The 23,841-nt window shown below is 37.8% G+C and overlaps 1 protein-coding gene across 1 annotated transcript; it reads right to left on the bottom strand.

The window, feature by feature from the left end:
- Positions 1-1,684: 1,684 nt before the first annotated feature.
- On the bottom strand, positions 1,685-22,978 carry IFRD1 (interferon related developmental regulator 1). Its single transcript, XM_039256912.1, has 12 exons — positions 22,661-22,978; positions 18,935-19,039; positions 18,695-18,779; positions 17,791-17,915; positions 15,992-16,149; positions 13,245-13,295; positions 12,984-13,162; positions 12,790-12,898; positions 8,348-8,482; positions 4,733-4,861; positions 4,230-4,325; positions 1,685-2,002 (listed from the first exon to the last, which is right to left on the bottom strand). The coding sequence occupies exons 1-12, from the start codon at positions 22,749-22,751 to the stop codon at positions 1,913-1,915; spliced, it is 1,353 nt and encodes a 450-aa protein (XP_039112843.1). The 5' UTR covers positions 22,752-22,978; the 3' UTR covers positions 1,685-1,912.
- Between the last annotated feature and the right edge of the window lie 863 nt (positions 22,979-23,841).

Genomic DNA, 23,841 nt, shown 5'->3' with positions numbered 1-23,841 from the left:
TTGAGCACCCATCCCCAGAGTTACTGAAGTGTTCCACCTTATCAAGTAAGTAATCTAAGAATAAAGACACAGGGTCCAGGAAATGTGGACTCCAACCCAAAAGAGGAAAACAAATCCCAGGATGAAGTCTCAGAAACAGCTGTATATATATATATATATATATATATATATATATATATATGGATAATAGAGAAATTTGTTTAGACTGAAACAGGATATGGTTGGGCTTTGACCATGTGGAAAAAAATGTTTTAAAAAGTTTTACTCTGGGACTGTTCTAAAAGAGTTAGTGATGTCTATGTAAAACCAAAACAAAATGTCGAGAATGGAAAGGAAGCACAGGCAAATCGTTCAGGAATGAACATAGAAATATGGTCAACTATAATGCAACGATGCCAATTTCACGAAAAAATACCAGGAGAATGAGAAACAAAAATAAAAAGGCGAAAATCTTCATCTATCAAATAGGAAGCTGTCAGACATCTAAACATAGTTAATAAATAGCAGTAAAAGCATATTACTTATAAAAATCTGAAACCAAGGCCCTAAGAAAAAAGCCGAAGGCTGAAATTCCCTCTGTGAAATGGAAAAGGATGGAGCAGGGAGCTAATTTTTCCCCTTACAATCTTTGAGGTACCATTCAACTATGTGTAAGGATCACTTTAATAAAAATTCATTCTTATTTAAAAAGATGTATGCATACACGAAATAGAAAATGTACAGGGGAAACTACTTTGCCGTCGCTTTTCCAGGATCCTAACCTACTTGGGAGTACAAGGAGGTGACAACAGCAGACTCCAGGTTCTGGATTCAGAGGCGGTTTTGCTCTGCACCAGACCTGAGGGAGGGGACTCACACTCGCAGCAGCTACAGTGACTCCACAGGCCAGACTACATGGTTTCAACAAGCAGCTGCATCTGATGTCCCAGGAGTTGTTGAGAATTTGGGGGAGGAAGAGCACTAGTTTGGGGAAAATGCCTTCACTGACTTGGGCTCTTCTCTACACTGCACAGGCTCCCCACCCCCGTGCCTCTTACTACTGTTTTCTGCACTAAAACGAAAGCAACCAGTAGAATCCCAATGAGACGCTTAGTATTATTCTATAGTGATATTCCCAATGACATTGCTACGTTCTTTCACCCATCTTCAGGTTTCCAAATATACAAAGTGAGTTTTGTCTCTCTCTCCGTATTTAGGTTGCTTATTTTGAACTCTGTATCTCAAACCCATAAATGTTTCTTCTACTAGAAAAGAAGCACTTTTAGTGTGAAAAGACCTTTAGTTCAAAATATAAGACTATAGCAGATAAAATGTGTTACTGCCTTCAGAGGTCAAGGTTGGCAGCCTTTCCGGCATATGCTAAACTCCTCATGAACTCCCAACAGCTGGACCAAATGGCCTTTCAGAGTAGCACTAAGGTCTTGTGGTATAATTCTCTCTGTCCATCCCAGTGACAAAACAAACATTAGGTCCCATTGAATAATTAAAATATAGCAGCTTTTCCAAAAGAATTAGCTCCCAAAATTGTATCCAGCACTTGTCTAGTATCTTTAAGTACCCTGTATATTTACATCATTATAACCAATGTTTTTGGACAACCACAGTATTAAGAAATTTAAACTTGGATAATAGGTTTCCTCAGTATGAAATCAAGTGCAATACCTATTTTTGCTCTCTTCATAAATAGAAAATGGCCAAACATTACAAATACTTTATTTATGTTTACTGATTATATTTACAGAAAATATTCAACAATCAGAACTCACCATTTGCAAATACTGTACATTAAATTATAATATAACCCCTGCTACAAAAGCTATCTATGTTAATCTAAGATAAAAACTATCTCTAGTTTAAATACATTAGAAATTACAAAAAAAAAATTAGAAAGTGGTCTTCAAGTGCTGAAGATCTAGAAGAATTCTCCAACATCTGCTCTCTTATCTCGACATTTGCTTCGAGCTTTTGTTCGAGCTTTGAAGGCTGCAGAATTATAAAGATGCTGAAATGAAGGAAAGGAAATACATATGAATCACTAAACCTTAAAATATTTTTATAAAGGACAAAAATGATAATGTAAATTAACTAATCTAGCCCTTAAAAATACTTGAAATGTTTATAAAATACACATACAAAAAAACAAGGCAGGAGGATTAACACATAATACATGATGGCTATTCTATATTAAGAAATATTAATCATTTGATTAATATAAAATATAAAAAAATTTTAAAACCGCATCATTTAATCTGATCAAAGAAAAAATAAATCATGAACCAAAGTAAACAAAATATCCAAAATATCTAATATCCTACTAATAAAATAGCAAGAAAAAAAACAAGGTTCCATTGCAATGCCAATTAAAGTAGCAACATTTTAAAATCATAAAACTCAGGGGTGCCTGGGTAGCTCAGTTGGTTGAGTGTCCAACTTCAGCCCAAGTCATAATCTCACAGTTTGCGGGTTCAAGCCCCATATCAGGCTCTGTGCTGACAGCTCAAAGCCCGGAGCCTGCTTCAGATTCTGTGTGTATCTCTCTCTCTGCCCCTCCCCTGCTTCCACTCTGTCTCTGTCTCTCTCAAACATAAATAAAACATTTAAAAAATAATAATAATAAAATAAAATAAAATCATAAAACTCAATGTTGTGAAATGTGTGTGTAATAGCTACATGCCTTCATTCATTACTGGAAACAATTAAAAATGATAGAATAACTTTAGAAGGTTATTCGGCAGTACTAATCAAAGAGTCATAATCCAGCCCTGTATTCTCATATAAAGATTTTTTCCAAGAAAGAATTCAAAAGAGAAATGTAAAGATATTAATATTAAAATACCTAATAATCATTTATGTGGCTATAAAAATGATTAACTATAGTCTATAAAAATATAGTTAGGCACTCCCCACCCACTAGTATGGCTATACTACAAAAACAAAAAAGTCAGAATGACAAGTGTTGATAAGTATATAAAAATTGGAACTACTGGTAGGAATGCAAAATGGTTCAGTTGCTGTAGAAAAGAGATTGGGAGTTCCTTAAAAAGTTAAACACAAAACTACCCTGTGACCCAGCAACTCCACTCCCAGATATATCCCTAAAAGCAATGAGAACATGTGCTCTAACAAAAACATGTACACAAATGCTCAGAGTAGCACTATTCACAACGGCCAAAAAGCAGAAACAAGCTAAATGTCCATCAAGTGATGAATGGATAATCATGTGGTGTACCCACACAATGGAGTATCATTCAGCCACAAAAGGTACTAAAGCACTGGAACATGCTATAATCTGAACACTGGCAACATAATGCTGAATGAATAAAGCTACACAAAAGGTCATGGTATAGGAGTCTATTTACATGAAATATCCAGAATAGGTATATCCCGAAAGCACATTAGTGGTTGCCAGCAGCTTGGGGAGGGGAGTGGGAAGGGAATGTTTAATGGATTTAAGTTTCCTTTTGAGGTGATGAAAATATTTTGAAACTAGACAGAGATGACAGATGCACAACACTGTTGAGTGTACTAAATGCCCTGAATTGCACACTTCACTTTTTTAATATTTATTTATTTTGAGAGCGAGCGAGTGAAACAGAGAGAACATGCACACATGAGGAGGGAAGGGGCAGAGGGAGAGAGAGAATCCCAACAGGCTCCACACTGTCAGCACAAAGCCCAATGCAGGGATCAAATTCACAAAGCTTGAGATCATGACCTGAGTTGGTATCAAGTCAGACACTTAACAGACTGAGGCCACCCAGGTGCCCCAGTGAATTCTACATTTTAAAATAGTTTATTTTATGTTATGTGAATTTTACCTCAGTAAAAACATAAAAATATAATTAAGGATTTTGGAGATGTTAAGTGAAATTACATTAATTAGTATTTAATGTTAACCAACTTACTAAGTAGGTTTAAGTTATCTGATACAAAAGACACACTGTGTACTTATTCATAACTATAAAAACTTAACAGAATAAAAGAAGACAAGAAAGGAAAATAATTTCTGTGTTAATGGGATTATGGATAAAAATTATTCATTCTAGCTCCCCATACTCTGAATACAGTAGAGTTTCTACAATTTTAATACAACTATTCTGTGTCTGAAACATCATAAAGCACTACAAGCCCATAGACTCTGCTAAATACCCATCACCTGGTGGAAACAAAGCCTCAGTCTACTTTTCTTTGTGGCATTGAGTTCTGATGAAAACAAAAACAATACCTACCCTTTCGAAACGAGAAATCTTCATGGTTTTAAGTGTTGCAGCATCAAGCATCACCGGGGGTCCAAGTTCAAATACATTACGAAGGAATTCATTTGACTTTAGTAAACAGAAAGTTAATAAAATAAGGCTCATTATCAAATATCAGCTCTTTTTTACTATATAAAGTGAAATCTGATTAACAGAAGTTATATGGAGCTTATAAATTAGAACTTGGATCACTTACTTGCTTTCTCTTTATGAGACTAAATTGTTTCCAATGCCTTGTATCCCAGAAAGTTACATAAGCAAAAGCCCTCTACAAAACTTACAGATGCTCCACCAGATTTATACAATAAAACAGTTGCATACTTACTCAATTCTACTTTAAAAAAATAAATGCAGCTTTGTATCATGCTGAAAGCATCTGCATATCCAACTAACTTCAAAAGCCCATTAAGTGAGCTACATTCCAAACAGCTCCCTAATTCAAAAACAAACACACAGAAAAGAGGTCACTCACTCACCTGCAAATGGTACTGCATTCCTGATCCAAGAATTTCCTTAAAGGTGTCATAGGTATGTTTCTTGACCCAGCAATCAATATACATACGTTCTGGACCAAATTTAACCGTTTCTGTTGGAAAATCCCGCTCCTAGTCAACAGAAGAAGAATTAAGATGGCTTCCCAAGATGCTACAAAAACACAATTTCTCAATGGACACATTTACAAGTAAACACAATGGTGTAGACTGGTAACTCTGATACCTCCCCATCCCTGAGACATGAATAAACTAGCAAGTAATATCTTATTATAAGGATGTAGAACTTGCCTAATTATAGTAGACTTGAAGGCACAACTACGTTTGGATAAATGTTACTGGCAAAACCACATTATTGTGAATGTCTTTAAATTTCAATAGCACTCAGCAAACTTGAAGGAAAAAAAACCAGAGATCTGTACTGGTCTACAAACGCAGGGTGAGGGAGGGAGGGAGGAGGAGGAGGCTGCGAGACAAGTCAGAAGACAAGATGGCCCCGCACACCAGTGGTGGAACTCAAAGGAAGCGGGGGTCAACGGAAAGAAGCGAAGGTGAGTGGGATGAACAGACCAACCAAAAGTAGAGAACCAGCAACAAGAGGCCTCTACGGGTCTAAGAGCAGGCTTCTTAAGGAAAAACGAGAGGTAACACATGGAGTTTAAGACTTCAGAGATGGAGCAATTTTGCCAGAAGACAATTTCTAAAGTACAATCATGAGAGGGAATCAACTGAATAAAGGAAATGAAAGTAAAGATCATTGAAACAAATACAGGAAAGGGTTCTCCAAATGCAGAGAGGAGTCACCTAGAATGGGGGCAGATCTTAGGACGAAAAAAAAAAACTGGCTGCTCCATTCTTTAATGAATCATGATTACAAAAGAGTAACCAGGAAGAGAGCAGCTGATCACCACAGGGACAGGACAAAGGAGATGGAACTTGACCACTCCAATCACCTTCCCCACATCTGTCTAGGCCCCTTTCTTCTCAGCAGGCACAGTATATAATGCAATAGAAAAGGACATGAACTCTAGACTTTCATGGGTGTGCCACTCACTGGCTTGTCATTTTGGCAAGTGATTTAACCCCTTTGGATCTGATCCCTTGCCTGTAAGGTGGGGCCTTCAATACTTATACCACAGAGTTATTAGAAGTGTAAGATAAAGCATGTCTGTGAAGCACTAACAATGCCTGGTCTGTTACAACTGAAAACAAACCCAGGAGGATTGATACGTCAGCCTTTCTTATTTCAGAATCACTGAGACACCAGGAAAGAGTTCCCTCTAAACTCATCGGCGTCATAATCTAGTCCTCTCTCCTAAATCTCTCCAATTCAAGGCAAACCATACTCCTTACCTCATACTCTCAATCTATCACTTATATTTTCAAATGCTCCCTTCTCCACTGGTTCCTTCTCCCGTAAACAGCACCCGGCAACTAAAACAAAACACAACAACAAATCCTCCCAAAATCCAGTGATCAACTCTCTTCCTCTACCAATTACAGCCACGTTTTTAAAAAAAAAAAAAACAGTCAAAACACAACATCTCCACTCCTTCACTTTCCAATCCACTTCAGTCAAGCTTTTTGCCATCATTCTACTGAAGCTGCTCTTATAAACATCACCCAGCAATGACCAAATGGAGAATCCAATGGATACTTCCCTCACTTTCTCACTTGACCAATCTGCAGCACCCGGCCCTGTTGATAGCACAGTACAGTGGGTTCAAATTCCAGCTTTGCTACTTACTGTTCTCTTTATGCCTTTGGTCTCCATGTTTCCTTAAAAAGAGAACTGTAATGCTTAAGTGTTATAATGGAACAGAAATGAGAAAACTGTATGTCAAGGCACTTAACATACTAAATGCTTGCTGATTTAAGAAACACATGAGCTTAAAGAAAGATTTTCAGATGAAAAGAAATGACAGGCAGCAACAAGCACACCAAAATGGAGAACTCTCCTCTACAGCAGTTTAACTACCTTCATTTAAAAGACCCATCAAGGAAGAAGGGTCCTTCAGAGAAAGCAAAGAAACAAGAACACTTAGCAAGGCTATGAGGAACACTGAGGCTGAAGCTGGACGGGAACCCAGGCAAAGGGCTGGAAGGAGGGGAAATCCTGAGGTAGAAAGGGGAGGGTGGAGAAGGCCTGGGAGGGAGAGCACTGCACGAAGACTTATGAGGTAAGGAAACGGCTTCACTTGTAGTAGGTGGTAGGCAGGGGTGGAGGCACAGCAGAGGCCTGTTAAGGCTGGTGTGCACTGCGAGCTGCCTGTGTCTTTCTCAGGAGAATCCGTGCTGCATGCTGTGGCTGCTCAGGCTGAGGGGCTGGTCAACAGGGTCTGCTCAGATCCTTAAAAATCTATTATCCAGAAAGGACGCATCAAGACAGAAAATCTGACGTCAAGTCTAATCCAGAAAACACAGAACACGTCGTTATCTTTGGTGGTGACATTATCCAAATAGAGGAATATTTTGCAGCTATTCAAGAAAATGTCTTGCTTAATTTGGGGACACCACCACACTAAAATTAGAAGATCAGAAGGATCAATTTTTATTATAGATGTCTGCTCGAGCTTGGGGATTTTATTTTTCAGATTCTAAATACCAGAGTTAAGTATAAAATATTACTATAATGTAATTACAGTTAGCATTAACCAAAATGTATAGATCCCTGAAGATCTCTATACTAATTTATACCCTAAGTTTTATTTAGATTAAAATGAAGAAAGTTCTTAAGCAGGCTGTGGATGAGAATCACTGGAACAGTTCAAAAATGGACCTAAATGGGGTCTTAACTCTTTATTTTTTTTTAATTACCACTCTAAATTTTCACACACACACCAGGCTGAAGACTCTTTGGTGACATATTTATTCTTAAATGAGCTGCACTATTGAATAGTAAGAGCCTGAGCTATTTATCCTTTATATTCAGGAAATAGTTCTTACCTGGCCAACCAAAAAAAAGAAAAAAAAAAAAAAGAAATAAAAGGAAATGTTAAAGACTTTGCTATTCGCCACAGTAAAACTGCCCCTAACCTGCAGTTCCTTTTAACCGTGCATTCTATTCAAATCCCCGAAGGTTTCTAAATCAATTTATTTGTCAGGCAGATTGAAACAGGTTAGAAGACTATACAAGGTACTCAAGTATCAGATGATTTTTAAAACCTTACTTAAATGCTAGGTTTTGTTACTCCGTTTTTAGCACCTCGGCTTCCTAGGGACAATACAAAGGTCTTTGCTTAAAAGTATTGAAGGGTAGGCAGTAATTCACTATTCACAGGGAACACTGTACTGAACATAAATACGGATGTGCTAAGCACCACTGTTTAAATGATGGCAAGTGCAACAAAGTGAAATACACTTTTGTAACAAGAATCTTCATATTTTTTAAACTAAGAAAAAAGTACCTTTATGCATCAAAATTAAATTTGCCTTTGTTTAAAAAAAATTTACCTTGTTAAAAACCCACTGCAGGCTTAAAATGAGGAACTACTTTGACCAAAGGTGAAGTTCAATCAACAAAAGGACCCAACTTGTCACGTTTAGACCAAACCAATCTCATTCCAAAACGGGCAGCCATTACAGCATTAAGAGACCAACCTCCACTGCCCGCAGGATGTCTCTGAACACGGACCGCTGCTTTCTCTTGTCCACTTTGGCCCGGTGCTTGTTTCCATCTGTAGCCAAAGCCCGAAGCATCTGAGTCAAAGATTCCATGTCTTCGTAAAAAAAGTCCTGGTGATGAAAAACCATTTTAGTTTATTATTGGGTTCCTTTCCCCCCCAACCTTTCCTAGCGCTAACAAAGAACAGTCCACTTTGGAAATCAGGCAGCAGTGGTAAAAAGAGCACCACACATCTCTGAGCTCTTTAGAGATCTTGGCACATAGTCACTTATTCACACATTTATCATATCAGGAGACAACTGTAATCTGGAAATGCTGACTACAAGATGATACGCTACCACCAAACAACTAACATTCCCCTGCCAAGCATATCCAGATACATTCAACAAACACTTACTGTGTTCCTACCATCAAGACATTGCTGGGATTTCAAAGTTGTTCAGTGGAAGTCAGATTCCACAAATACCAACACAGCTTCTATCCTCTGGCTCTTCAGTCCCCAAGGCACACAATCCCCAAATTCCAAATATTCTTGTTCCCCAAGTATAAGCTATCACTAATGCTTAAAATACCTAATCTCTAATTTACTGGCCATATTTCAATTAAGCAAGCATTTAAATCAGGTGCACAAGTCAAGTACCTCAACTATACAAGCTAAGAAGATATTTTAATCCCTTCTGAAGAGAAGCCAAAAAATGTATTACTATTTGCTACTGCCCTGATTTGACTGTGGGCTTCCTTGTTACAGTTTAAGAACGGCTATCCTTTTAAGAAGTATCTTTGAGTATTTTTATTCCTTAAGTACACTTTATAAACACATTAGAAACGATTCAAAGTTATTTAGCTGACCAAAACTAGAGCACTTAGAGAAGCCAGAAAGTAAACAATCTCCAGCTCTAAATATTCATGGCTGTCTAATATTTTTTTGCATTAGCTGTAATAATCATTTAACTTATTATATTAAAATAAGTAATTCTTATTCTGGATATTCTTCAAATTGTATATATAATTGTTCAAGTTCAAAAAGTGTAAATGCAATTTCTTTTAATGTCTAAAATGAAAAAGACTATTAAACTGGTAGAAATTTTATTATTTAAAATATATTATTACTGGTGGAAAATTACCACACTGATACTCTAACTTTTAAGTACATATTTTCTTATTGTCAATATTTTAGAGATTGTGTATTAACTATTTCAACAAGTTTTCTTCAAATGTTCCAAATCAACCTTCTATGTCTGAGTAACTGGAACAATACCTTAATGTTAAGGTTTGCATCTGGAAAATCTACCGCCAAAGCTGATGAGGTTTTACTAAAACAGATTTAAAGTTAATGTTTATCTCTATGTACATAAATCCCAATGAATGTGATGTTGTCATAATAGTTTTACTTGTAGAAACAAGTACATTTCAGACACTGGAACATACTCATTTCACTGGCTTTTCATTCTGCTATGGTATTCTCAAAGAAAAATGTATAGAAAATCTTAAAATACATATAAGAAAATAAACAAAATTAAGAAAACTCTGCATATTACCTTAACTTGTTTTAAGAACCAAGAACCACTGCTAGTCTTCCCCACCAGGGGACATCTGGCTATGTCTAGGGACAGTTTTAGTTGTCACATCTGAGGAAGCAGCAGTTGCTACTGACATCTAATGGGTACAGGCCAGAGATGTTGCTAAACATCCTAAAATGCACAAGACTACACCCTACTCCCAATAAAAAAAATTACACAGCCCAACTTGCCCAACACTACAGAGGTTAATAAATCCCACTATAATTGATCTCTGCAACTGATAAAACTCAATCTAGTGTACAGTATCAATCACTGAGTTCAATATAGTACTAACCTGGAAAAAACAAATGTTAAATACTGTAGGGAAATGTCTCCGTAACATGTTTGGGCATCAAAAAGAAAACGTAAAATAAAAACAGTCCCTAAATAGCATCCAAAAGCCAACTTCTTAGAGTTTAAAACAACTATATAGTAAAACTATGTATCTATCCAGGGAGAAATGAAAAATGGGCCCTTGGAGATACAAATAAACACCTTAACTCCTAACAAATATAAAAAGAAAATAACAGAATCATTTATCACACAAGGATGAACGTCCACCTGTCTGTCTCCTATAGCACTTCCTTTATCAGGTTAAGTGGGGGATACTAATGGGAGAATCAAGAAAGGTCTATGTTATATTTTGGTATGTATTCCTGGGTCAGCGTGTTATGTGGCGTCCAAGATCTGTAACTCTGCCTAGTAAATAGTCATCTTAAGCCCAGAGAGCTTCTAAGAGGCCACTACTAGACCACTGCCAGAGAGGAGGGAGTAATATTCAGTTTAATGAACAGTTACAGTAATAGCTACCACTTACACTGTACCTATCATGTATTCTCAACAACATTATGAGATAGTTACTACTTTATTCTCTATTTTAAAATACTGATACTGAGGCATAGAGAAGTTGCCCAAATCATCCAACTAGTAAGGGTGGAAAAGAGATCTGAACCTGGAAATGTGGCTCCAGAGCACACTCTTACCGATGTGGTTCTAGAGCAAATATGCATTATAAACTAGAGAGAGAGCTCTCACAATTCATGATTACACATAACAACTTATGTTAGCAAAAGGCTCTGAATATTTCAATACCATACATTTGCCACTAAAACCACGATTTAAATCAGGCTATGTATTCATCAACACTTGGTTTAATTAATTTTTTGAACGCCCTACATCTATCCCCACCACTACCACAAACTCACTCCTTTCAAGAAGCTTACTTCAGAAAAATAGCAAACAAAACACTAGATTCTGTTCTGTAACTCAGTTCATTTTTGTCCTTAGGTCAGGACTTATCCAAACATGTTTAACCTGACCTGAGTTCTACTTCCTAGGTATCTCCTACGATTTATTAAACCCAGAGAACAGAAGATATATGGGTAATAATAAATGTATGTTTACACAATTTTTTTTAAAAATTCAACATGTATACTTTAAATTGTAGTATTACTTTACTCTTAAGATACAGTTCAAATGAAAAAAGCAAAGGAATTACCATCTCTAACCAGTAGAGTAACAGAAAATTAAAAAACTGGAACATCTGGCTTCAATGCCTTAAGGTTAAGGAGCCATTAAGTAGCTCAATAAAATTAAACTGACTGCTAAACTGGAGTCCAATTTCTCCTAAGTATGTTCATTTGCTACTGACAGCATTAATAGCTTCTTTCCATTCCTACCTGCTATCCTTCAAAAAAAAAAAAGGTTGGGGGGGGGAGGGTGAAGTGAGAGGAGGCCTAACAAAGACACTTCCTAGATAGAAGTTTTAAGAGCCTAAACATTATTGCGTTTTAGTTTATTTTTATTTATTTTTTTGAGAGAGAGAGCAAGAAAGCAACTGTGGGAGGGGCAGAGAGAGAAAGAGAGACAGAATCCCAAGTAGGCTCCACACCGACCGCGCAGAGCCCGATGCAGGGCTCTAATTCACAAACTATTGAGTCCATGACTTGAACTGAAGTCAAGGTGAGATGCTTAACCAACTGAGCCACCCAGGCGCTCCAAGCCTAAACATTATTTATAAACACAGGACTAGAATGGAATGCGAAGGACTAAGGCAACAGAGATATTATTAATCCTATTTGGAATTATTCACTGTTAAGTAACACATTTAATTCCAGAAAAGGTTTCATTCCAGAAGTACACTCTTTGTCTTTATGTTAAAAAGCACCTAGTAAGTAACCGAAGGTTCACAACAGAGGATATAAACTAGGGTAACCAAATGACCCAGTTAGCCAGAGATGAGAGGTTTCCTGTAACACAGGACTGTTAAAGCTAACCTTAGAACAGTACCAGGCAATCCAGAAAACTTGGTCACTATCACAAATTCAATACCTTTGAGAGCCAAATTGAGTAACAAACATCACTGGCAGACAGTGGGTGGGGAACTGCAAAGCACATGTCCCAGTCTAAAGTCCATGTTGGTTTCCAGCTTTGGCTTAGAGACATTAAACAGCAATGATTAAATTTCCCTGATCTCAAACCTATGTTGACTTAGTATTTCATCCATTTGTCTGACATTTATTATAAAGCATCCATGCCTAAATCACCTGAATGTGTCCTATGTCTGAGAAATCCAAGCAGTTCCATACAGATTGTAGTAAACAACTCTCTCCATGATAACAGTGTCTCTAAACTTGAGTTGACAGCAAGAGTTAAGTATAATAAGCTATACTCAAATTGCTGCTCTACCAACTCCTACTGATGTATGCTCTTAATATTGCTATGCCTAGAAGCAATCAATCACCTGTTTCTCAAGTTGGCCATACTCCCAAGTTATCATCCAACTCTTAATTATGAAGATAATGATAGAATAGTGGTCCTCATGATACAATCTTTTTCTCTATTCACCAAATACTTACACTCTCCATCCCTCTGGCCAATTCAAACATAAGTGCCAAAGATTCACCAGCAGCTATTCTCATGTTTACATCATCAGAAGACAGTAGGCTTGGAAGTTTATGGAAATGCCTAAAAAACAGTTAGTCATTACTATGTGAACACAGCCAATCATGTCAAAAAATGTTTTCATAAAATATGAAACTAAGATACTTACACCTCAAGCTTTTTCTTCACTTCACTGATTGGGCATATGGTCAATAATAATGTCCATGCGAGAAGTGAGCTGATATGAAGTACGGTATTAGGGGTGCTGCATATAACATTAGTGTCTTTCTCTTTGAGATAGGACTTGGTGAAGATATTTTCCAAACATTCCAGAGTTGAATACAGCTCCTAATGCATAAGAACATTAAATAAGGTGATCATCTTAAATTTGAAATGTGCAAATAAGTGGAGTCAAAGGTTTTCTACTTACAGTAATGTCATCTGTAGCAATAAAACAGCAAACACCAAAGCAAGTTGCACACTAAAAAAAAAAGTAAATATAGACATTAATGTTTATAATTTTCTTATTTCTGTATCTTCCTACTTTTATAATTCAAAGTGAAAATTTTCTTAACTACATGACTATATTGGTCCTATGCATACTATAAAAAAAAGAGAGAATATAGGATCAAGAGTTAAGGGAAGTGGGTCTCAGCCTAAGTTCTGCTACCAAACTGAAAGTATGGGAAAGTTCTATTTCTCTCGTGTCTTCTTCCATTAATCCAGCAGATCATTTTCAAACTTCCAACTCCAATTCAAAGAAAGAGATGAAGTTTGCACATTGGAGATAAAGAAGCCTACTCTATTAAGAATCCTTAAAACACATTAAATTTGTTATAAGGCTTTTAAAACCATTTATGTTCATTTGTTTTTACATAGACTCTACTACGAAAACTTTCAGAAAAAAACCATTTTCCAAGACATAAGCATACCAGGAGCAGAAATCCCCAATTTAAATAGCTCTCCTCCAACTTCCACCTAAAGAAGGAACTCATTAATCCAGATCCCACTGTTTTCCCAGGATACTGAAAAGTGGTCAGGAATCCTGTAACCGCCTTTTGTTAGGGGGAAACAAGGGGCCGATAAAGGACTACAAAGGTATAAGTTACCTAATAAAATGGACTCAAATTACAAAACTTACATACAACCATGTGCTTGCAGCATAAATGGGAGCCATTAATTTTCAGAACACTGCTCTAACAGATCATATGAAAATAGTTTATGATTTGTGGGATTTTATTATGCCCACTTCCCTTTTCTCCATGTTTTCATTAAAATTCTCCTGTTGTTCCCAGTGCCCCTAAAGCGTTAAGTCTTTAAAGTCACCATTCACACACCCAGGTTTCAGTTAGTTTGGTTCTAGTACTATGAGGACTATTGTGGCATCAATCAGTTTGGTGTCACTATTTTAATTCCATTATTTCATCCTGGTAAAAACTGGACACTGCTAAAGTTAGAAAGTAATCTAGGTATTATTCTCAGTAATGAAAACTTTCAATCTGTAACTGCTTGTCCTGAGCAAGCAGCTCAGGCAAAGCCACATCTCTCCTTTGCTGCTTGAAAGAGAAAAAATGTAGCTTAACAATTAGAACTGCTTACATTCCTCTGCTAATATGAGGATTGTCAAGTATTCTTTCGAATTCACAGCAAGCATCAAACATACTTAAAAGAAAGAATGACAACAAACACACACGATGAAAATTAAGGGATCACTACAGGCACCCACCCAGCAGTGTTTTCTGTCAAACATTTCAAAAACACCTCTCCAATCCTGCATGATTTAAAGTTTGCATGAAATTACCCAAAAGGCGGTGGGGGGGGGGGGGAGATGTCAACGGTAAATGCTTAAATCGCTATTTTGGGATCACTAAACACTAAAGGGCAGAGATTCCTAGGAAGTCACCAAAATTCTATTTCTTTGCCTCTGGGGAAACAGCTTCACTACTCCCAGGTTCCATACAGCTGGTAGACCAAGGACCTGGCCCCTAGAGGGATATGCTCTGGCCTGAGCACAGGTGCCCTCTCTTTCCCCAAAGGTAGGGTAGGGCCACAGGGTGGGCGCCCAGGGTCTCTGCCAACTTACACAGTGACATGAGCAAGAAATAAACTTTTATTAAGCCACCAAGATTTCAGGATTTAACTGATATAAAGGCCAATGTCAATTACTTTAAGTTATATTAAAGAGAAAGCTACTGTGAAAAATCAGTATTAAAAGTATTAAAAATTTTCAAACTTGAACTGGTCCTCGTTAGGAAAACAGCTCATGATTCAAATCTACTAAGATTACATTCTTAAGATGCATTAAAATTCTTAAAATCCATTAAAATCCAAATCCACTTTCTAAACTCAGAAAGATGTTTGTGATAATCACTTAAGCACACCAAAAACAAACAAACCCCCCCCACAATCTAAAGTCAACTGGTATAAGTAATAAATTTGAAACAATTAAGAGAATGAAAGGTTTTTCAAGCCCCAAAACCAGATGAGGATCTCACAAGTTACAGATTCCTAAATCAACCCAAATCCACCCATGGAAATATAGCAGTCACCTTTTTATAAGGACTTGTAAGCCACAGCAGACATTTTTTTTAACACCTATTATATTTCTTAATAGCAAATAATAACCACCCAATAAACACTGTTAGATCACTTCTTTAAGTTCCAATCAAAATTATTTTTTTAATGTTGATTATTATTTAACGTTTTATTATTGAGAGAGAACACAAGCAGCAGGGGAAGGACTGAGAGAGAGGGGAACAGAAGACTGGAAGCAGGCTCTGAACTGAGAGCAGAGAACCCAATGTAGGGCTCAAACCCAAACTGTGAGATCATGACCTGAGGTAATGTCAGGCACTCAACCAACTCAGCCATCCATGCGCCCTCAAAACTACTCTTCAATCATCCTAAATAACTCAATATAGTATTCCCTATCAGTGCATGACCTTCAATTTCAAAGGTATAGCAATCTGCTCTAACTGGGCTATTCTATGGCATCAAAGAAAATTAAAGAAAATAAATGTCATATTAAGTCAGTTCACTCAAACTAAAAGATGAATGAGAATAAAATGTTAATTACAAACCTACTAGTTTAAAAAGTCTCACTTTCCTAGATCATTCATCAGAGTAATTGGCTGTCATGCCTAGATAAATTTATAAACTAAAATATCATATACTTACAGTTTGCCTGGCCTGGATACTAGCTGTTCCATCACAAATTATTTTCTTTAGGATTGGTCCAAGAGTTTTTAAAACTTCTTCACTTTCAATTCCAGGGCCCAACTGAATACACAGAACAGACGCTAGTGCTGCAGCCGCACGCTGCTCGTCACTCTTACCTACAGAAAAAACAAGGTGCAACCGTGGAAAAAATTACTTTGAGAAGACTAACTTAGTAAAACAACCATTTCCCAAATTGGTACAATTCCAAAATACCATCTACCATTTATAAAACCCATAGTATTTCCAAGCTTTGACATGAGCTGCATCTTAGTGAACTCAAACTCTGAGAACAGACCTCACTCAAATCCCAGATCCACCACTTACTAGCCGTGTGATTTATTCTCAAAACCTATTTCCTCAGCAGTAAAATGGAGATTAGCACCCATCTTAAGCAAGAACTATAACAAAACATGTTTTGTTTTACAAAATAACGTGTTTCAAGCTGATCTGACCTTTGAAACCTTTCATGTACTCACAGAACTGTGCTCAGGTAGCCTCTGCATAAATCTCTTAAGCATTTCAGATGTGCACAACCCATGAGATAGGCTAAGCCTTCAGGGCTTCCCACCACGCCCCCACCCCAATTTTAAAAAAATAAACAAGGGATTAAAAATAAAGGATTCTTTAAAATCATACATAAACTGCAGACACCAAACGGTTGGGGCAAATTTTAAACTCAAATCATTACCTGACAAATAAAAAATCTGTAAAATAAGCAGACTGGAATGGAATTTTTAGAGGTCATCTAATCCAACTACCATTATAGAAAAACAGTTTCAGTGTAAACACCTCCATAAAAAGCCTTTGTAGTATCTCAGAAAAGTTGGCTCTGCTATCAACTATACCACCAAGTTATATAAACCTTAGACCAATCTCACATTTCCTGGTCTTTATTCTGTACAATGAGAGAGGTGAAACAGGTGAAAGGTTTCCAAATAGCATCATCAACAAATTTTTCATGAGGTAAAATGAGAAAAACAAGGACATAAAGCTAATAATCTCATTCAATTTAAAAGAGCATGTGGGCTCCCCACATTTCTGGTGCTAAAAACATTTTTTAATAAAGAGATAATGATAGAGGTTCATTATTCTCACAATGTTCTTACTTGGCAAAATAATTAAGCTGGCAGAGCCCCAAGTCTTTCTAATTTTGGTGGCTCCTAAAGCTGAAGTCTGGTGACACTAGACTTAATCTTCAATGTCTCTCTTCATTCTTAAAAGTTCTAGGATTACAACAATATGAATTCCAGAATCTCTACTACAAAGTTCTAGAATCCAAATATCCCAAGGGATATCCTGAAAATGAGGTCATCCGCAAGTATGACTGATGTTTTAAGTAAGTGCAAGGGAAAGTGAACTATGTGATTATAATCCTTTTTCAATTTCAGAAAAATGAAGTGGGATGGCTTTTTTAATAATAGCTTTTGTTAAAATCTGACAGAAGCTTTCAAGACTTTCTTCTTTGAGAATAGCAATCACTTCTTGCAATACAAAAAAGGATGGCAATCTACAATCCCAGTGTTAAGCTGTCTATTACATAAACAAAAGCCAAAGTTTCTAACAAGTCTCATTTTGAATTTGAATAAGCATAGTGTGTATTCCTTAACACCTAAAGTTAAGAGTGAGACAGTCTTTTCTTTCCATTAACAAATGTTACTGCAAAGAGGGTGGCAAATTCCTTTTTAGTTCTGTGACTCTGACTCAAAAATAAAGACAGTTACCTTTGTTCTGTGACTCTGACTCAAAAATAAAGTTACCTTTTTTCAGACAGCGTTCAATGCTATCAGTCAAAGTCATTCTTCTTTCCAGAATAAATTCATAAAGCATTTTTGAAGCGAGTGCATTTTTAATACCTTCAAGAGCTGCCTGTCTTGTCTTTGCACTGTTTAAAACAAAATCAAAGATCCAGTTGGAGTGTAGGTCAATGACTTATAAAAACTTCACTATTCCCCTCTCAATTTCTATTTACAAATTTGTAAATCATTTTTTTATGTAATTGTCATCAAGCTCTAACCATTTTTCAGTAATTTAATTTTCATACACAAGTCACATTACAAAAAGATTTTAAGCTGCTTTATATAACATTTTTCTGCTTATTTGTCTAATAACCATAAGTTTAAATGACTACATAATATTTTATAGTTTCAATATGGAAGACATGTTCTCCTGTATTACATGTTTAAGTAAACTCACACTTTTTTTTTTAATACTACAAAAGACTAGAGTTCATATCTGCATCTCCGGGGCTTTTAAATTCTGTTTTGTTTTAATTTAGCTTTAGAACTACTGTGAAGGAAGAAAATTTAGCTTTGCTATATGTCATCTAGGCAACAAAATTAGTGGACAAGATGGTTAGAGCCGAGTTTAGCTGTTCTTTCTAGCTGAAGATTAACTTTTAACCCAACAAACCTGTTTTAGTTATAATCAAATACAGTTATGTGCTATTATGCTAATATAATGACTAATCCGAGTTAATCTAAATTCTAATGGTCTGTTCCTATCCACATTAAAAGGCCAAAGGAACAAAAAACATTAAAACATCCAAAGTAAACACATCAAGCTTTAGAAAAACAAACGGTTAAATCAAAGAAGTGCATAAAATATACACAGCGGCTGACCAGAATCCTTGACACAGAACGAACAGTTTCCAGGGTCTCCTACCTTTTATCCAGGGTCAGGTCAATGAATCCCTTCAATTTGTACTCTAAGTCTTCTTGAGTTCCTTCCTCATCAAGGACTTCTGGTCCTAAGAAATAATATAAACCAACTGTTGTAATTTAAGTTAAAAAAAAAAAAAAAAAAAGCAGATAGGGAACAGTAGTGATAGCTTTAGCTGTAAGAATTTTTCCACTTAAAATATCCTTTGATCTAAAGTTCCAAATTCAAATTTACAACTCATACCATCTTCAGCAAAACTGGAAGGATCGCTGTAACCACTGCAATGGCTCATTGTTTCAATCGATGCATCCTCATCACTAAAAGGTTGAACATTTCGATGCTGGCCACCTATCAGAAAAGAGAGGGTCAAAGTAGATGACTGTGTTACCATATATATATATACAAACATTTAAGTTGGGAATTTAAAAATTTATGTAAGAGAAATCCAGTAATAAAAACCCAACCTTATTTAAGAGAAGAGTTGATCATACTGCAAAAGAACATACTAAAACACTCCTAAATAAGTCAATTCACCTGTTTTCAGACCCCCAATTGTTTACAACACACATCAATTTCAGAAATATGTCAAAAACTAGTATTATGATGAAAAAATGACTTCCAAAACATGACATTAAATCATGAAGACAACAAAGATAGATCCAGAAATAGAGTATGAGGTCATATATCATAAGAATTCTAAGAAAAGTATTTTCCAAGGAGAATGACTGAGCTTAGTAAACAAATATGGGAGTAAACAAACATGGTAAATGGGTTAATTTTTAGGTTACATGCCACATGTGGAAGAATTAAAGACATTAAGGGATGGCAGTTTTAAAGAAAACTTGAATTAAGAGGGGGGGAAAAGAAGTAAAATAGAAATTTTAGCATTTAATACAAAAGCCTGTTAGATAGTTCACCTCTAAATAAAGGTTAACATATACAACACTTTAAAAACACCAGGGCTGTTACTAAAAAAGTCTTTTCTAAAACTAGAATCTTTCCTCAAATTAACTTAAAAAAATAAATCCACAGTTATCTGGGGGAGGGGGGGAGTTAGCAGGAATTTGATATTAATAAAAGTACCACCCAATCATGAATTACATTGAGCAGTGAGTCATCTATGTTTAAACCTGCTAAGTTTAAGGGTTTTTTTCTAGAGTTTTTTAACAAAACAGAGATTTGCCTGATTTTTAAATCAATATAAAGTGGCAAGCGGCCTTCAAATTTGCTTGCTATCCCAAAGGAATAAACTTTGCCAATCAAAGTAGGAAAGCATAAAGAATAAGTAGTGAAGCCAAGATACCACAACGTATTAATCAGAGTGCTTAGGGCAGGAGTAAACAAATAAGCAAGGATCTACAACATCATACTCTATTTCTGGACCTATCTTCATTGTCTTCATGATGTGTAGTTATGGCTATGGTTGAGTCATCTGATTAACACGAACATCTATTCAACAATTCCTATGTTTTACTTTTTGTATCAGTCTATTTCTAAACTGCCAAGAAACGTATTCCTATATAGCATTTACTCAGCTTCTTTCTGTAAGTTTCAATCAGTTTCCAAGACTCCAGGGAAAGCGAAGTTAAACAAACAAAAACCAAGAAAAAGAACCCTGTATGAATGCCTAATATCTAGACCAAACTTACCCACCTTATGATCCCAAGTAATAGTAATTAAGTGGCACTCTAGACACATATAGTCCTTATTTCTCAGGGGGCTTACTAATAAGGTTTTGTTCTTTTTCAAAAAATGCTCTCTTCAAATTAAATGCTATTGATTAGGATGCATACTTGTCAATTTTATCAGCTTCCGAAAACTTTGGGCGAACTTAGAAAGATTTTCAATGGGCAGCTAATTAAAGTGATAGGAAAGTTGGTTATCTTTTGGTTGTACATGTTAAAATCTCATCTGAATCCCATCTCTTCTAGATGTCATTTAAAAATACCAAATGTCATTATAAATTAGTACAAGTTTGTGACAACTTTCTTCTACTCAATTATTATTTATTCATTTGAGTAATATATTCACATGAAATCAAAATAAGGTTTTAAAAAAGTAAATCCCACCTGCATACCCCATTTATCAGAGGCAAGCAGAGTTTAACAAGTTCTGGTGTAAATTTCCAAAGACATTTAAAGCCTGTACAATTTTATAAACTAATCAAAGAATTCTTTTCCATTTACTTAAACACGGTAAAATTCAGTGTTTAAATATACCTTTTTTTTTTTTAACTGAAAATAATCAGGCTGATGAAAGATCAGGGAATGGCCTGGAGGTATAATTTATAAGGCAATCCCCCACTGCCACTTGAGGTTATTCTGTTAGTACCAGGAAGGAAGGAAGCTTAGACAGGAAGTTTCAGAGGGAATAAAAGTTTGTTTATGATTCAAGAAAGCCATTAGTAACATCGTTACAATATTTTAAATGACTGGCTCTCCGCTCTGCAGTATTTACTTGTTCCATCAACAGAAGGTAAACTTAAAGGAGACTAAAATTAATAAGGGCCTTCCAGACAGAATTCAAGTTTACTTCGTAGGAGGAAAAGGTTAAGTGCAGAAAAGTATAGAGGTATCCTCAATTCCCAAAGCAATCAGATGCCACACCAAACTAACTCTGTATTTTACATCTTGATCAAAAATGAATTTCATGAATATCGAAGGCATACAATCAAAATAGTGATATGAAGAGGACAAAAAATTGGACTTAAAATAATCCATTCCTATTGTCAATTATTAAATATTTAATACATGAACACAAGTTTTCATGCTGCTATAAATCCTATATGAAAGCGTTTTAAATGCCAGTTTCCAAACATCTTTAACAAGAAAATGGTACTATTCACTAATGAACAAAAGAATATCATTCCCAGGGTCGGATTTGCAACTGTGCTGATAAATACATAGCGGCTAGCAGTTTCGATGGGAGAACCTCTGAGAATACTCCAGTGTTTAATTTCAAAATCTCAATCAAAAAATTTACTTTACCTAGTTTAACTTTAATACTCGATCTGAATTTAGTGGTGTCTCATAGGACTTTCCGATTTGAAGTCCTTTATTCTTAACCCTATAGTTAATAGTACAGAATCATTAATTCACTGAAGCATCTACTCATCCAGGAAACACTTCAACTTTGCAGGAAGAACACAAAAACCTGAACTTTTCGCCAACTGCAATCTGAGCTCCTCACCACCTCGCCTATTCCGGCCTCAGAGCACAGAATCTATGGAACGCGGCACAAAGAAGAACGCGGTTTCTGCCCCTGGGAGAAGGAGGTCGCCTGGACCGCCCGGCCACAACAGCAGGAGGGGACTCGGGATTTCTGCAGGGCCCGTTAGGCGCAGGAAAAGAGCCTAGGCTGGGACCGTGGCCCCGAGCCTCCTACGCCTCTGACCAGCCAGGTGGACACGCGGGATGCCCAAGAAGGCAGTGGAATGGGATGCCACACGTGCGCCTCTGCGTCACGCCGGCCCCAAAGCTCAAGGGCCAGGCCTCGTGACGCAAGAGCCCCGCCAAACCCGCCGGACGTTTAGCATTCCCGAGAACTCCATGTTGGAGTCGGTGGGTCAAAGACGAACACTGACAGCCCAGACGCAAATCCTAATTCGGCCCCACCCTCCGTCAGGGTGAGCTCTCAAGAACAAGCGCCTGCTTCTGAAAACAGTGCCTCTCCCGCCCAGCAACCCTTCACCCCGGACCCCGACCCACTCTCAGATCCTAGGACCTATTCGCCCCCCTTCTCGCCCCCACGGCCGGTGCCTAAGAGTTCGGTTCGGAAGCCAGATCCAAATCGCGCGAGGTACTGCTGCCGGGGCACGCTGGGTACTGTAGTTCGCCAGCCAAGCAAAGCGCCCCGCCAACACAAATGTCTGAAAGGGAAGGAACTACAAATCCCACGGTGCCCGAGGCTAAGGGACTCGCTAGCCCGGCCGGCAACCGGGATGCCGGCGGCGGGGTTCCCCCCCCCCACCTGCTGTCGTCGCCGTCGCCGCAGCTGCCCCTGAGCCGCTGCCACCACTGCCACCGCGGTGGGAAGTGTTCCGCTTCTTATTCTTCGGCATCGTGGGACGCCCGGTGCCGCCTAAACTCAGGGCTTAGCGAGGATCAGCCGATGGAGCTGCACTTTTTACTCGTGCGTCTGTGCGGAGGGCGGCTAAGAGGCGAGTCTTCAGCTAACAACAGAGGCGAGAAGCGGCGGGGGTAAGAGTGGGCGGTGGCAGCAGCAGAAATCCCCGTGAAGAGCTGTGATCGGAAACGATACATGTTTCTCTCTAGCGCGGGAGCTAAGGCGGGGCGGGCAGGGCCACGACGCCTTAAGTAGCAAGACCGCCGCCTGTCGTCACCATATGTGGGCGAGACTCGAACACTCGCTAACCAATCCCTATAGATCTCCCGACCAGCGTCCTACCTCGGGTGGCTGACGGATGCTGACTACCAATTCACGTCTCAAGTCGTCCGGCGGCGCCCAGGGAGTGACTCTTAGCTACCGCACTTAATTCTGGGAAATGTAGTAAGCCTTTTGGGAGCGGGGAGGGAGGGGCGCTCGCCTTCTGTCTCCTCCCAACGGGCTTTTCTGTGCACTTGCCTCCCAACTCGTGACCCCTCCCCTGCTTCCCAGCAGCCCCGCCTAGGAATAGACCGAGTTGGTCATGGGTGATGAGCAATGGAGCGAGTATGCCTGGTGACGACGGCCAGCTTCCAACTGGGAGCTACGCAATCGGCTTAGCTCATCTTTCTCCAGAGGCTCGCGTTCTTCTGTTTAACCTTTCCTCCGCTTCTGTGCAGCCTCGCCCGGGCACAGCCATACCCCCTGCTCTGCTCGGGAACACCTCCAAGGTTTTAGTTGTTGGATTCGCTTAGCAATCACCAGTATCTGTCATTGAGCCGTGGTTCAGGGCTGCCCCTCCAAAAAAGGTGTGCTTTAATCTACTTAGTCGTGTAGTTTGTGTGTTTCTCCTATTACAGACTAGAAAGATCCAGCGATTCAGTGTCGCAGGAGTCCTATTTCTACAGAAGAATGTGTTTGTTAGTTGTACCTGCCAGTTCGTTCAGTTTGGTTTCTGAGAATTGAACAGCTGGTAAAACAAACATAAACTGTAAATACCAATATTGCAGTGTTTTTTATTTTCCAAGGTGCTCGTAGATATGTCT

Source organism: Hyaena hyaena, unplaced genomic scaffold (genome assembly GCF_003009895.1).
Source record: "Hyaena hyaena isolate Hyena2069 unplaced genomic scaffold, ASM300989v1 scaffold_594, whole genome shotgun sequence".
NCBI classification, from domain to species: Eukaryota; Metazoa; Chordata; class Mammalia; order Carnivora; family Hyaenidae; genus Hyaena; species Hyaena hyaena.
This window is presented reverse-complemented; position numbering and strand designations above follow the sequence as displayed.